At 34.0% G+C, this 12,166-nt stretch overlaps 1 protein-coding gene across 1 annotated transcript; it reads right to left on the bottom strand.

Moving 5' to 3' along the window:
* Positions 1-10,148: 10,148 nt before the first annotated feature.
* On the bottom strand, positions 10,149-11,615 carry LOC115982827 (MLP-like protein 28). The gene is made up of 2 exons (XM_031105544.1): positions 11,429-11,615; positions 10,149-10,540 (listed from the first exon to the last, which is right to left on the bottom strand). The coding sequence occupies exons 1-2, from the start codon at positions 11,613-11,615 to the stop codon at positions 10,272-10,274; spliced, it is 456 nt and encodes a 151-aa protein (XP_030961404.1). The 3' UTR covers positions 10,149-10,271.
* Positions 11,616-12,166: the final 551 nt, after the last annotated feature.

Genomic DNA, 12,166 nt, shown 5'->3' with positions numbered 1-12,166 from the left:
GGTTAGTTCAGTTAATTCCTTCATTTTCTTAGGAATCAAACATAACACAGTTAACAACCCAAACCTCATCATAATCATTCAAAAACCCAAATATTCCACAAAAAAGAAAAAGGAAACAAAGGAAAACACATAAATACAATCAAATTCACAATCTTTCTCTTAAAAATATTCAATTTCAAATAAATAAATAAACCCATTTAGAAAATTAAAAAACTAAACTGAATCCATAAAAGATAAATCAAAATTTTTGAAAATAAAATACATAAACAAACCTTAATGAAAGCATTGTAAGGAGGAGCATAAAATTCAAAATCTTCTATAAACCTTACTGAGAATAGCAAAAAGGAGAGAAGAAAAATTGAAACTCCAAGAATTGTGGCATCAAGCGGCATAATATGGTGGCAGCAAGTAGTAGTAGTAGCGAAGGTAGAGAGTGAGGAGACAGAAACATAGAGGCGAGGAGGAGACGTTTATGGGAGAAGGAGAGGTTGGGTATCTAATAATTTTAGGGTTTAAAATTGAAACGTTGTAGTTTTTTTTTTTAATTAAAGCTGATACCAAAAAAATGTAGTTTTGGAACTAATATTAAAATTAATATTAGTCTCCATTGATTTGGTGTCAAATTAAGATTATATATATATTTTTTTAAAAAAAACCCTAACGTTCTTAACCTAATTATACATCTCCAGTTTCTCACTTTCTCTAGCACCGTATTTCCTTTTTCCTTGCCTCTCTCAAACCAACTCTCTTGCATTTTTTATTTTGAACAGCTCTCTTTCAATTTGTCTACTGAAACACAATAGATCATACATACATTAAATTATATATATATATATATATATATATTCAGTGCGGTACAATTTCTCGTTGCAGTGTAAAATAGCTGCTAATCGCCGCACCAGCCATCATGGGTATGCTAAATCTCCTCTGACAACCACACCAGACACCTATAGTGGAGCTTTGTATTGGTCGGATCGGTTCGGTACTGTATCGACCAGTTGCATCGATGCCGGTCGGATCCGGAATAGGCCTATGTGCCAATACTTGTATTTGTGAAAATTCTAAAGTTTGATGTGATATGTACATGATTGTGATAATCTGATTCATTTGAATGTTCATTCAATGCAATTTAGTGTTATTAGGATTTAATCAACTAAACATCTATGATATGACTTTAATCAAGATGATCTTCCTTAGTTTAATTTCATTCGAAATGATTTACTTTGACCTATTTGATATTGTGATGATACAATATGACTTAATCAAGTAGACATTTAGTTTAAATTTGTTACTTTAGAAACTTAAACTATGTTTGGTAACCGTTTCCCCCCCCCCCCCCTCTATTTTCTATTTTCAATGACAAATTCCTGTTTCCTAAGGCAAAAATCTTGTTTGGTAACTTATTTTAGGCAAAAATAAAAACTATTTCCAATTTCCATATTATGAAGGAAATTGAAAATAGGTCTTCAACTTTTATTTTTCAGTTTTCAAAGGCTTTAGAAAACACAAAATAGACAAGACCCTATAGGCTAGTTTAATGAACTAGCACATTGATTCGAGCCACATTAATAACAAAATATTTTTCTATCTAATATATTTTTCATTCTCTTCCCACGCTTCCACTTTTTATCTCTCAATTTTTAGTGCCTAAAATTATATTTCCTCTCCAATCTCACGTACCTAAACCCTTATATCTACCTCTGTGCCTCCACTTCCTCACAGAGGCACTATTGAAAACCTTGATTGAGAGAACCACTTGTAAGGTAAGTGCTTGATCTTCACTGGATTCTCCTTCATAGTTGTTTTTTGTTCTTCATAAAATTCTACTATTCTTTTTCTTGTCCTTTTCTCACTTTCCTTTTCTACTTTTAGATTTTTTATTTTTATTTTTTATGCGTGATTTAGCAGGTCTGTACAGGTCTTTCATAGTTTTTGAAGAGCTTTATAATTTTAGGGAGCCAATCACTCAAAGGTACTAGGTACATACGTTTCTCTTGTTTTTATTTTATTTTATTATTTTTTTGTTTTTTTGGGGGGGGGGGGGGGGGGGGGGGCTCCTTTTCTCTTTTCTTTGATTATGGATTATTATGAAATTACTAGAGCTGATTTGTGTTTGGTCTAATCTGCTATTGTTGAGTGTCAATTGTTAATGGTTATTATCAAATGGGTATTTTTGTGTTTCATATGAATTTGTCCAACAGCGCCATATATAACCTCATGCCATAAAACTGTACACGCAGGATAGAAATTAATATCCTAATGTGTCTCTACCTCATGAATCTATTTGAATTATATTGTTAAGGTTGTACACGGGTTATTATATAGCAGCACAATAGTAAGAAACTTTCATTAATATAGTTTCAGTCTTATATGATTAAAGTTTCAGGCTTGAATGTTATATACAAAGCATTTGATTTTATAATTCCACTATGTGTATTGATTTTAAATACTTTGAAGCAAATGTGTTTTTGAATTAGAATAAATAGAAGTTTTTTTTTTTTTTTTTAAATTAACCCAAAAAAAAAAAAAAATCTACTTTTCCAAAAACAATTACCAAACAAATTTCCTGAATTTTGTTTGTGGAAATTTTTTTTGCCTTTCAACTAACCAAACGTCTTTTTCATTTTGAAAATAGAAAAATTTTGTTTTTTCTTTTTCTTATTCTCTTATAAAAAAAAAAAAACAAAAAATAGAATATGAAAACAGTTACCAAACTTGATCTTAGTCTTTTAGAATTTCTCATTCTCTCTAGTTGTTAACTTGTGTGCACTTTGTTAAATATTAGCAATGTAATGTGTTATATCATGTTGTGTATGCTAGAGTGGATGTGGAAGAGGAAGCATAAAATAGGAAGGAACACTGAGAACACGAGGGTTACGTGGTTCAGCCTTGACGGCCTACATCCACAAAGGAATCCCTTAAGGGCTACATCTTTATTGTATGAGAGTGTAGTACAATAACCCTGTATTACAATGAACCCTAACATGAGTATATATAGGCGACTAAACCCTAGACTACTAGTACAAGCAGGAATGGGCTTGGGCCTATTACATTGGGCTAATATGTCTAATATATATCTCTAACACCCTCCCTCAAACTCAAGGTGGAAGCTCGATGAAGGCTTGAGGTTGGATAAGTATGAGAAGATCACTTGGAGATGCCTTGAAAAATGCCTTTGAAGAAACCATAATGAAGAATGTGCCAATTGACTAATTTTGGAGTCTCAAATGCAGAAACGAAACCCAAAATCTGAATCTACACGAAAAACTGAGCAAGATAGGCCCTTTTGGAAATTTTGACTTTTGGTCAAAGGTCAACGCACAAAGTCAAAGTCAACTAGTCCAGGGTCAAAGTCAACAGTCAAAGTGCTCACGGGTCAGATCCTGGTGGTCCGGGTCGGGTTGGTATGAGTCAACGGTCAGCTAGGTGATGTGGTGCTGACGGGACGACACTGCTGACGTGGCTGATGACGTGTCGCTGACGTGGACTAGGGCTGATGTGGAGGTGCTTGCATGGCTGCTGACGTGGAGTGATGACGTCATCCGGTGACGTCAGATGACATCAGCAGTAGTTTTCCGGCGCCTGGCAGGAGCGTGCGATGTTCACCGGCGCGTGGAGGAGAAGCCAGAAACCCAGGTGGCGCGTGGAGGCGCGTGAAACGTTGGTTGGAAGCCATATTTTTCCTGTTGGCAGATCGGTGGTCGCCATGGCCGAGAGGGCGGCGCGTGTGGCCAACGGATGAGCTACACAATAGGAAATTTTGGCGGTGCGTGGGAAAGCGCCGGAAACGCAGGCGGCGCGTGTTGGCGCGTGTATCCTCGTTTGATTACTAGATTCTCAGGCCAAGTGGATCGGGGGACGACAAGGCCGTCTTGGCGGCGCGTGTGACTATGATCCGAGTTGGGAGTCGAGAATCTTCGGTGGCGCGTGTGAGTTTCAAGAGCCATTGGTCGCGCGTGGTGGCGCGTGCGGCTGCCGTTGGAGGTCGGATTCCTGGGTTTTGTTCACGATATGCCGTGGAGCACTTATGTCTGGTTGGTTTCATCAGGCGAAGGCTTGATGTGCACAGATCTGATAGGGAGAGGCACTGATTGCTTGGGCTTGAAGATCTAAACACAACAGTGAGCCATAGCGGCTGCGAGATGCCATGGAGTCTAGATCCAGCCGACAAGCATGTGTGATTTTTGATTGATGGTGGTGTGCACGTGATATTCTTCTTTACTTGTTAGAGATGTTTTGTTTGATACCAAGAACGAAGTTTGGCTCTGATACCATGTTAAATATTAGTTAGTAATGTGTTATATCATGTTGTGTATGCTAGAGTGGATGTGGAAGAGGAAGCATAGAATAGGAAGGAACACTGAGAACACGAGGGTTACGTGGTTCAGTCTTGACAGCCTACATCCACGGAGGAATCCCTTAAGGGCTACATCTTTATTGTATGAGAATGTAGTACAATAACCCTGTATTACAATGAACCCTAACATGAGTATATATAGGCGACTAAACCCTAGACTACTAGTATAAGCAGGAATGGGCTTGGGCCTATTATATTGGGCTAATATGTCTAATATATATCTCTAACACACTTCAAAAGTATCATTAAGTTAAGCATTTCCGGACCTTGTATGGTAGTCTATGAGGTCAAATGGAACTTCGAGCTAATACAACTGTCTTGAGAACTATCTCACGGTAATAGCAACGTAACCATAACCATCTCATATTACTTGAAAAGGTAATTAAGAAGTTAAAATCATTTTCTTGATCACACATACTATATAGAATACCAATCCATTTCATTCAATTTAAAATTTTTAATTCTTTTATAAATGCAACATAAAAAAATAAAAAATAAAATGTAAATACATGATTGTGTAAGTACAATAAGGATTTAAATGAAAATTTAGGAATAAAAGAACGGCTACATATGTTAATAAGCCCTATAAGATAATATCAAAAAATAACTAATTTGATGGTTTTTTAGACCCCTTAAACAATTGATTAACCTAGGTAATTAGCCAAGTTGTTACTTAGTCCAATTAAACAAGTCTAGGTTATCACAATATAAAATATCAAATCATGCAAAGTAGCGGAAAATAAATAACACAAGATATGATCACCCAGGAAACCAAATCGGTAAAAACCTGGGGAGGATCTGACCTAGCTATCCTCAAGGTAAACTTGAATCCACTATCTTGAAAGAATCGAAGTTCATACAATAAGACTTACAAGAACCACGCTCGACTTCTTATTGCTACCAACCAGTAGAACTTACTGACACGACCACGTGCAAGCTCTGAATCCACGGACTCCTTCTTTCTTGGATTCACCACCAAATACAAGCACACCCGCTTGTGTTTTCTTTAAACTTTAATGGCAGCAACTGAATTGATCATCAAGGCGTAGATAAATTTTCTCCTTGAAAACCCTAAGTTTGTGTAAAGGAAAACTCATCTAGATCTCACAAGAGATTTACACAAACCACAAATATGAGCAACACTAAAACGTGGCTAGGGTTTGCCTTTTATACTTAGGACAAATAAGAAACCCTAAAAACGTTTTAAAACAACTAGGGCTGAGTTGGATGAATCTACAGAAAAGCATTCTGCCCGAGTTTCGATCAATCTAGCCTATCTCTTCGACCGATCGAGCCAGGTCGAAAGGCACAATGCTTCCTGCTTTAACTCGATTCCAACTTTACATAAAATCACAACTTTGAACTAGACTTAAACACTTCTAAACACATTGTTTTGATCATGGTTTGCCAACAATACACATTAGAATTCTAAATACATAAAATCCTAAACTTTAGAACCTAACATAATTAAGCATATATAACGTGTTTCCCACCCCCCCCCCCCGGTCTCCCTCCCCCCAATATTTGGCCATGATTTTCAGGAAGAATTACAATATATATATATATATATATATATATCATTCTGATTTTATTGTAATTGTAAAAAATATTTCTTTATTTAAGATCTATTTATCCTAATTATAGATATTTTCAATTGAAAAAAAAAAAATTCATATTCCAAACAAAAATATGAAAATGTTGATTTTAACATAAATAGGAAAAATGAATATGAAACTAAAAAAATATTGACTTCGATAATTTTTCTTATATAATAATAATACAATTTGGAAAAATAAACAATTATAGTAGGCACCTATTTTATATGGGGTTGCAAGAATAATAAGACGATGGTGTGAGAAATAATAGAAGCCAAAATTGTTTGAAATTATTCAACGTTGTATTATTTATATAAATTCCATAAATACTTCTAAAATATCATCAAATATTATTTTAGTGAACACTTGTGTGTTTGTGGAGATCTTACTCTGACAAAATAGTCTAATTTATCTGGGTTTGGTTTACTTCTAATATTTTTTTAATTGAAATTTCATTTTGTTTTAATGAGAAACGAACATATCACTCACTAATTAAATAAAATATACAAATTAAAACCTATTACCACTTGCTATTGTGTATTTAAAACAAAATAACATCTTCAATTAAAAAAGTACTAAAGGTAAGCTAAACTCAATTTATCAAATAAGAGTGCTTGATTCCCTCAAAGCAATAAAAAAAAATGTTTGTATCAATAGGAATTAGAGTCAAGCACATTAATTAGAGAAGGAAATGCAAGTCATATACAACTCCTTGAGTTCGGCTAGTCGTGGCTATGAATAAGGCAACTAAGGAAGGAGATGAGTAATGGGAGCCCAAAGATAGGAGTACCTTGGGAGCATTACAAAATCAAAGTATTTTCAGCTTCACACAACTCGAGCATGCTACAACTTTCAAATCGGTTTGAAGACATTTTTGCGAAGTCCAACTGTTTGTCAACTCCAAGGTTACACGGTTAGGGTCCGTGACTTGCGAAGCCCAAGTTTGGCACATATTCAACAACAAATTATGAATTATTCCCTTGACGAAAAAGGTGGACTTTAAAGAGGGAAGGATGATACGTATATGGGTGAGATCGAAGAAAGAAAGAGAGAGAGAGACACCTTGATATGATAGAAAGGAGCTCACGAAAAAGGGAGGCCAATAGAAACCCTCTACTTGATGGATAGGTTGTGAGAGATCGAGGGTCGAGCTAAAAATAGAGAAAAGATGAAAGGGAAATGATAGCTTGAGAAAGAATTAGCAAAAATGAGAGAGAGAGAGAGAGAGAGAGATTAAGGTGATTGTAAAAACCCAAGGTGTAACCCGTGAATGCACCACTATGTCTACCAAATGAATGCGACTCATTTAGGAGTTGTCTGTGGGCCCATCCCATACATGGTTTATAATACGTAATAAGCCTTATGAAATAGAGCTGAGGGAAGGAGTTGTTATTCAGTTTTAAACGAAGAACCATTTTGAGGTCCTGTTTATAAAGGTCTAATTAACTAGCTTTAGATTGAGTACAAAGTTAGGGTACAAGCTTAAAAGGGTGATAGACATCCAAATAGTGGTGGAGCTAGGATTTGAGTTGAAGGGAGACAAAATATATATATATATATATATATATATATATATGATATACGCATATTGTGTGAATATATAATGTTGGAAACCAATTTTGAAATTTTGAAATTATTCATTTGGATACTAAGTGATATTTTAATGTAATTATGTAAACATCTTCACAAAAAGAAAGGATCTTCAATTATTCATCATATTCTATTTATCTAGTAAATTTATGTTACTTCTTACTATTTATACACAAATTTTTATAAAATTTAGTAAATTATTACAAAAAAATTGAGATCATATTATCATTTTTAGATTATCTTAAAGCAAACAATAATGTTTTATTTCCCTAATATGTTGTGTATATATTTAGTTTCTAAACTGTCATAGAAATGAACTATTTTTAAAATTTGAATATATAATTAACTATATGATTGAATAAGAAACTTTCACAAAAGAAAAAGATTAAAAAAAATTCAAATATTATAATAGCTAAGATAGAGGGGCTTTATCAAGGTTCAAGATGGATTGTGGCTTTCCTAGCGGTGCACTTTCATTTCTACATTGGTATGCAAGAGTGCATTCTTGAAGGGATTGATCAGGGCCTTTTTGATAAGGTAGGGTAGGGACTCACTAAAACTTATGTGTAAAGCATGCTAGTGGGGGACTTATAGTTGCTTATTGGTTCATTTAGAAGTTAGAGTTATGCTCTATTTCAAGACCAAAAAAATAGAGTGGAGTTTTAGTTGGCTAAATTATCATTAAGGGTGAGTGAGTAGAACTTCTAGTTAGATGAAATTCCTCCCAGGTTAAGGAAGATAGTCCAAATTGATGTATTACTTTGATCTAGAGTGCTATTTCTATCTAAAGAAAAAGTAGGCAAGGGTTTTTAATAAGTATTAGCTAAGTACTAAGGGTTTTTTATTTTTTATTTTTGGGCTGGCCCCGGGGGGGGGGGGGGGGGGGACTACCCGGCCCCTCGACTCCCCTAACCCCCCTTACATTCACTTATATTAGTAGACTAAATTTTTATAAAGCTTACCAAAGAATTCATAGTAGTGATTGTAAAACTACTAAAAAAAACTATTTTGAGCACTTCAAATATCAAAACTCATACTATTTTAAAGGTGTTAAAGCTCAAAAATATTTAACAACACGCTACTATTATTTAAATCATTTATTTTCATAGGTTGGAGAGGAAGAGAAAGAGAGGGAGAGGTCATAGAGAAATTAATATGTTAGATTGTTGTGGGTTCCAGTTAATTCAATTAGTAAAGTTCCTAATGGTTGAATAAGAGATCAATGGTTCAATCTCCGTCTAAACAAAAAACTAATTGGTTTCTAAGTCTGATAATAAAAATGTATTATCAGGAGTGAACGTCATAAGTTATAATTATCTCAAAAAATATGGCCAAAATAAGGTTTTACCTATTTCTCACAAACTTTCCAGCAAATTGCCTTATGTCTGAAACTATTTCGAAATATGCCCTTGTTTTGAAACTTGATTTTTAGAAAATCAAGTTTTAAATGTAAAACTCGATTTTTGGACAATCGAGCTATAGCAAAATTGAACTTAGAAAAAAAAAAAAAAAAAAAAATCTGGAACTCAAGTTCCACAATTTTTTTTTTTTTTTAAAGTTTCAGTTCACTATATCTCGATTATCCAAAAATCGAGTTTTAAATTGAAATTCGATTTTTAGAAAATCGAGTTTCAAAATAGGAGCATTTCTCTAAATAGTTTCAGATAGGGGGCATTTTGTTAGAAAGTTTTGGCGAAAAGGGCAAATACCCATTTTGGCCCCAGAAAAAATATATATGTTGAGTTGTTTATATTATTTTAATTGGTTGTATGTAAAAATAGAAGATAAGTTGTAACTATCTCAAAAAATATATGTTGAGTTGTTTATATTATTTTAACGAGTTGTATGTAAAAATAGAAGATTTGATGGTGTATTGTAAAGTAAGGTGTTAATATATAAGATTAGATCAATTTAATATTTATCACGATTCATGCGTCAAAATTAGAGTTAATTTTTAAGGGTTGGACGTGCCATCCATTTAAACCTAATACTTCTCAAAAATATCTCTCTCTCTCTCTCTCTCTCTCTCTCTCTCTCTTAAATTATCACTAAGCTCAGTAGCAGCGAAATTTCCCAAAATCAACTTACAAGCCATTGGCAACCACCCTTTGTTACTTTATTACATGCCATATAGGTACTTCATTAGATGGTTCTGACCAAAACATAGTTACACATATTTGCTTAAATACACTATGGGCTCTCGTGCTTATAATACTCTAGCACAAGAGGATACATCCTTTCTATTGTGCCTTCATAATGTGTGCATCAAGATCTTTGGTGATATTAACCATCAGAGTGACATACTTATTTTCCACAAGTCCCTCAAAGCTTTTGGAGTGTCAAGTACATTCGCTTCTATAGTTTTAGAAGAAAATGTCATTGTTATTCTTCTATGTGATGGTCGTCTATGAAATTAAAATAGCACCCAAAAAAAGAATTAAGAGAGAAATGAGAAGAAAATTCATGCTGAGTTTACGCATCCCAATTTTAATATCAAAACAAACCATTACTTTATTAATAGCCCTGACTTGCCTCACACAAGGGGTTGGATGCGCCAATTGACCTACAGGCCATTGGTACGTAACCACCCTTCATTATTTTATTACAAACCATAGGTACTTCATTAGAGAGATCTGATCCCAAAACATAGTTATACATGCTTGGTTAAATACAACTGCGAGCCTTATGCTTATTTTATACAAGCACTAGAGGCCGATACATCCTTTCAATTATGCCTTAGTAATGTGCTCATCGATACCTTTGGTGATATTAACCATCAGAGTGATGTACTTATCTGGAGCTGGCACATCCTCCCTAAGTTTCTCATATTCAATGTTCAATTTGGCCAAGCTTCCAGTACCCTTCGGAACAACCTGATAGGTGGCCTTAAAGGTCTTGTATTCCTGCATGATATCTCCATCAACACCAATAAGGGTTGCTGACCTATTTGCATCATCATATTCAACCTTCTCCTTGAAGACCAGGCCGGATTTCCCCTCTATTGTTTCACAAGAAAATATGAATATCAAATTCGATCAATTTCACAATAATATATAGACATCAGACTTATTAAGTCTAACAATAATTGTCCAAAATATTATGTACGATATTACAAAATTGTGAGTGATTGGCCTAACATTCTTTAAGAATGAAAAGTGGTTATTAAGTTTCCTAAATTTGCAAGGTCAGTATAATGTGATCCCCATAACAATCATGAAAGGAAGAAAAGTTTTTTCCTCTTTGTTATCCAGAATTCTTTGAGGTTTCCTAAGGTAAAACAAAGACAAAAATCTAGTACCACAACAACAGTACGAGAATATTTTTGTTTTATTAATCTTGGGAAATTATAATATATATTGAACTTTTATTTTAAACCTTATTATAAAAGTTGGAAATTATTAAACACAAAAACATGAATCATTAAATTTGAGAATATTATTATAATTATTCACTTTTATTATCAATTTATGTGGGGCATAGCATTTCTACTTTTGAGTCATTCATGCACTCAACCATTATTAGCCTAGGCCAAGGATCATATTCATATTATTATTATTATCATTATCATTATTATTATTATTATTATTATGTTCAATTGTATGTCTGTATCTGGAACGTTTTCATTTATTTGACCTGGAATACTGTGTACATTATCAAATTAAAAAAATAAAATCTCTAACTGTGAACTGGATTGTTTCTATTTTAAGTGAAATGGAGAGGATGACGATGACGATGAGAATCACCCAATTAAGCTAAGTCCAACACGTTTTAGAAGCTAAAATACATGGTGTGGGCTCTTGTTGTGAGCTAGTGAAGTGCAAAATAAAGAAAAAGAATAAGAAATTCAGTCAAGAACAAATATGAAAATAGTAGGGTACAGCCTTACCCAGTGTATATTTCCAGATCTTGACAGAGCCATGTGTCTCCCAATCACCTTCATGAACGTCAACCCCCTGAATATGGTCAGGAGCGGCGTTGGGAACATGGTAGGCTTGGCCCTTAAAGATGTTATAGTACTTCTCTGGAGGTGATTTTATTTCTATTTCAGTCCCCACCTTACCCTTCAGAGACATTTTTTTTTTCTGTAGTGATAGTTCTCAGCTTAGCTAATGATCAACTAAATATGGTACAAACTACAAAGCACAGATTAATGAAAATGTCTTTGCTTCCCCTTATTATATATAGAGGTGTAATGGCAAATTTCGTGTTTATTTGGATCCAATTAATGATAAAGCACATACTGTATTTTGCATTCTTTTTCAAATTGGGGGCCAATGATGAACAGAAAACCTTTTATTTAATTTAGGTGATAATTACAATATATAAAGAGCTGGTGGCATTGAAAGAAGAAGAAACACATGCATGCATAATTTTTTCATGACACTCAATGTAAGGCTACCCAATTTTCTGTGCTTTTCAACTACTCTAATTAATTTAACCTTTCGTCATTGGTGACATATTTAGATTGTTACTGTTAATTTTTCGGCTTAGCCTAGATGTTAGTATTAGTTTTTAGACCACTTAAAACACAACCAGATTAACCTAGTTATTTAGCCAAGTGATTACTTAATCAAATTATCAAATCTAAGTTAACACAAATATATCATATCAAGTAAAGCAGTGA

Source organism: Quercus lobata, chromosome 3 (assembly GCF_001633185.2).
Source record: "Quercus lobata isolate SW786 chromosome 3, ValleyOak3.0 Primary Assembly, whole genome shotgun sequence".
NCBI lineage: Eukaryota > Viridiplantae > Streptophyta > Magnoliopsida > Fagales > Fagaceae > Quercus > Quercus lobata.
The sequence above is the reverse complement of the archived record's forward strand: the minus strand, read 5'-3'. Positions and strand labels throughout refer to the sequence as shown.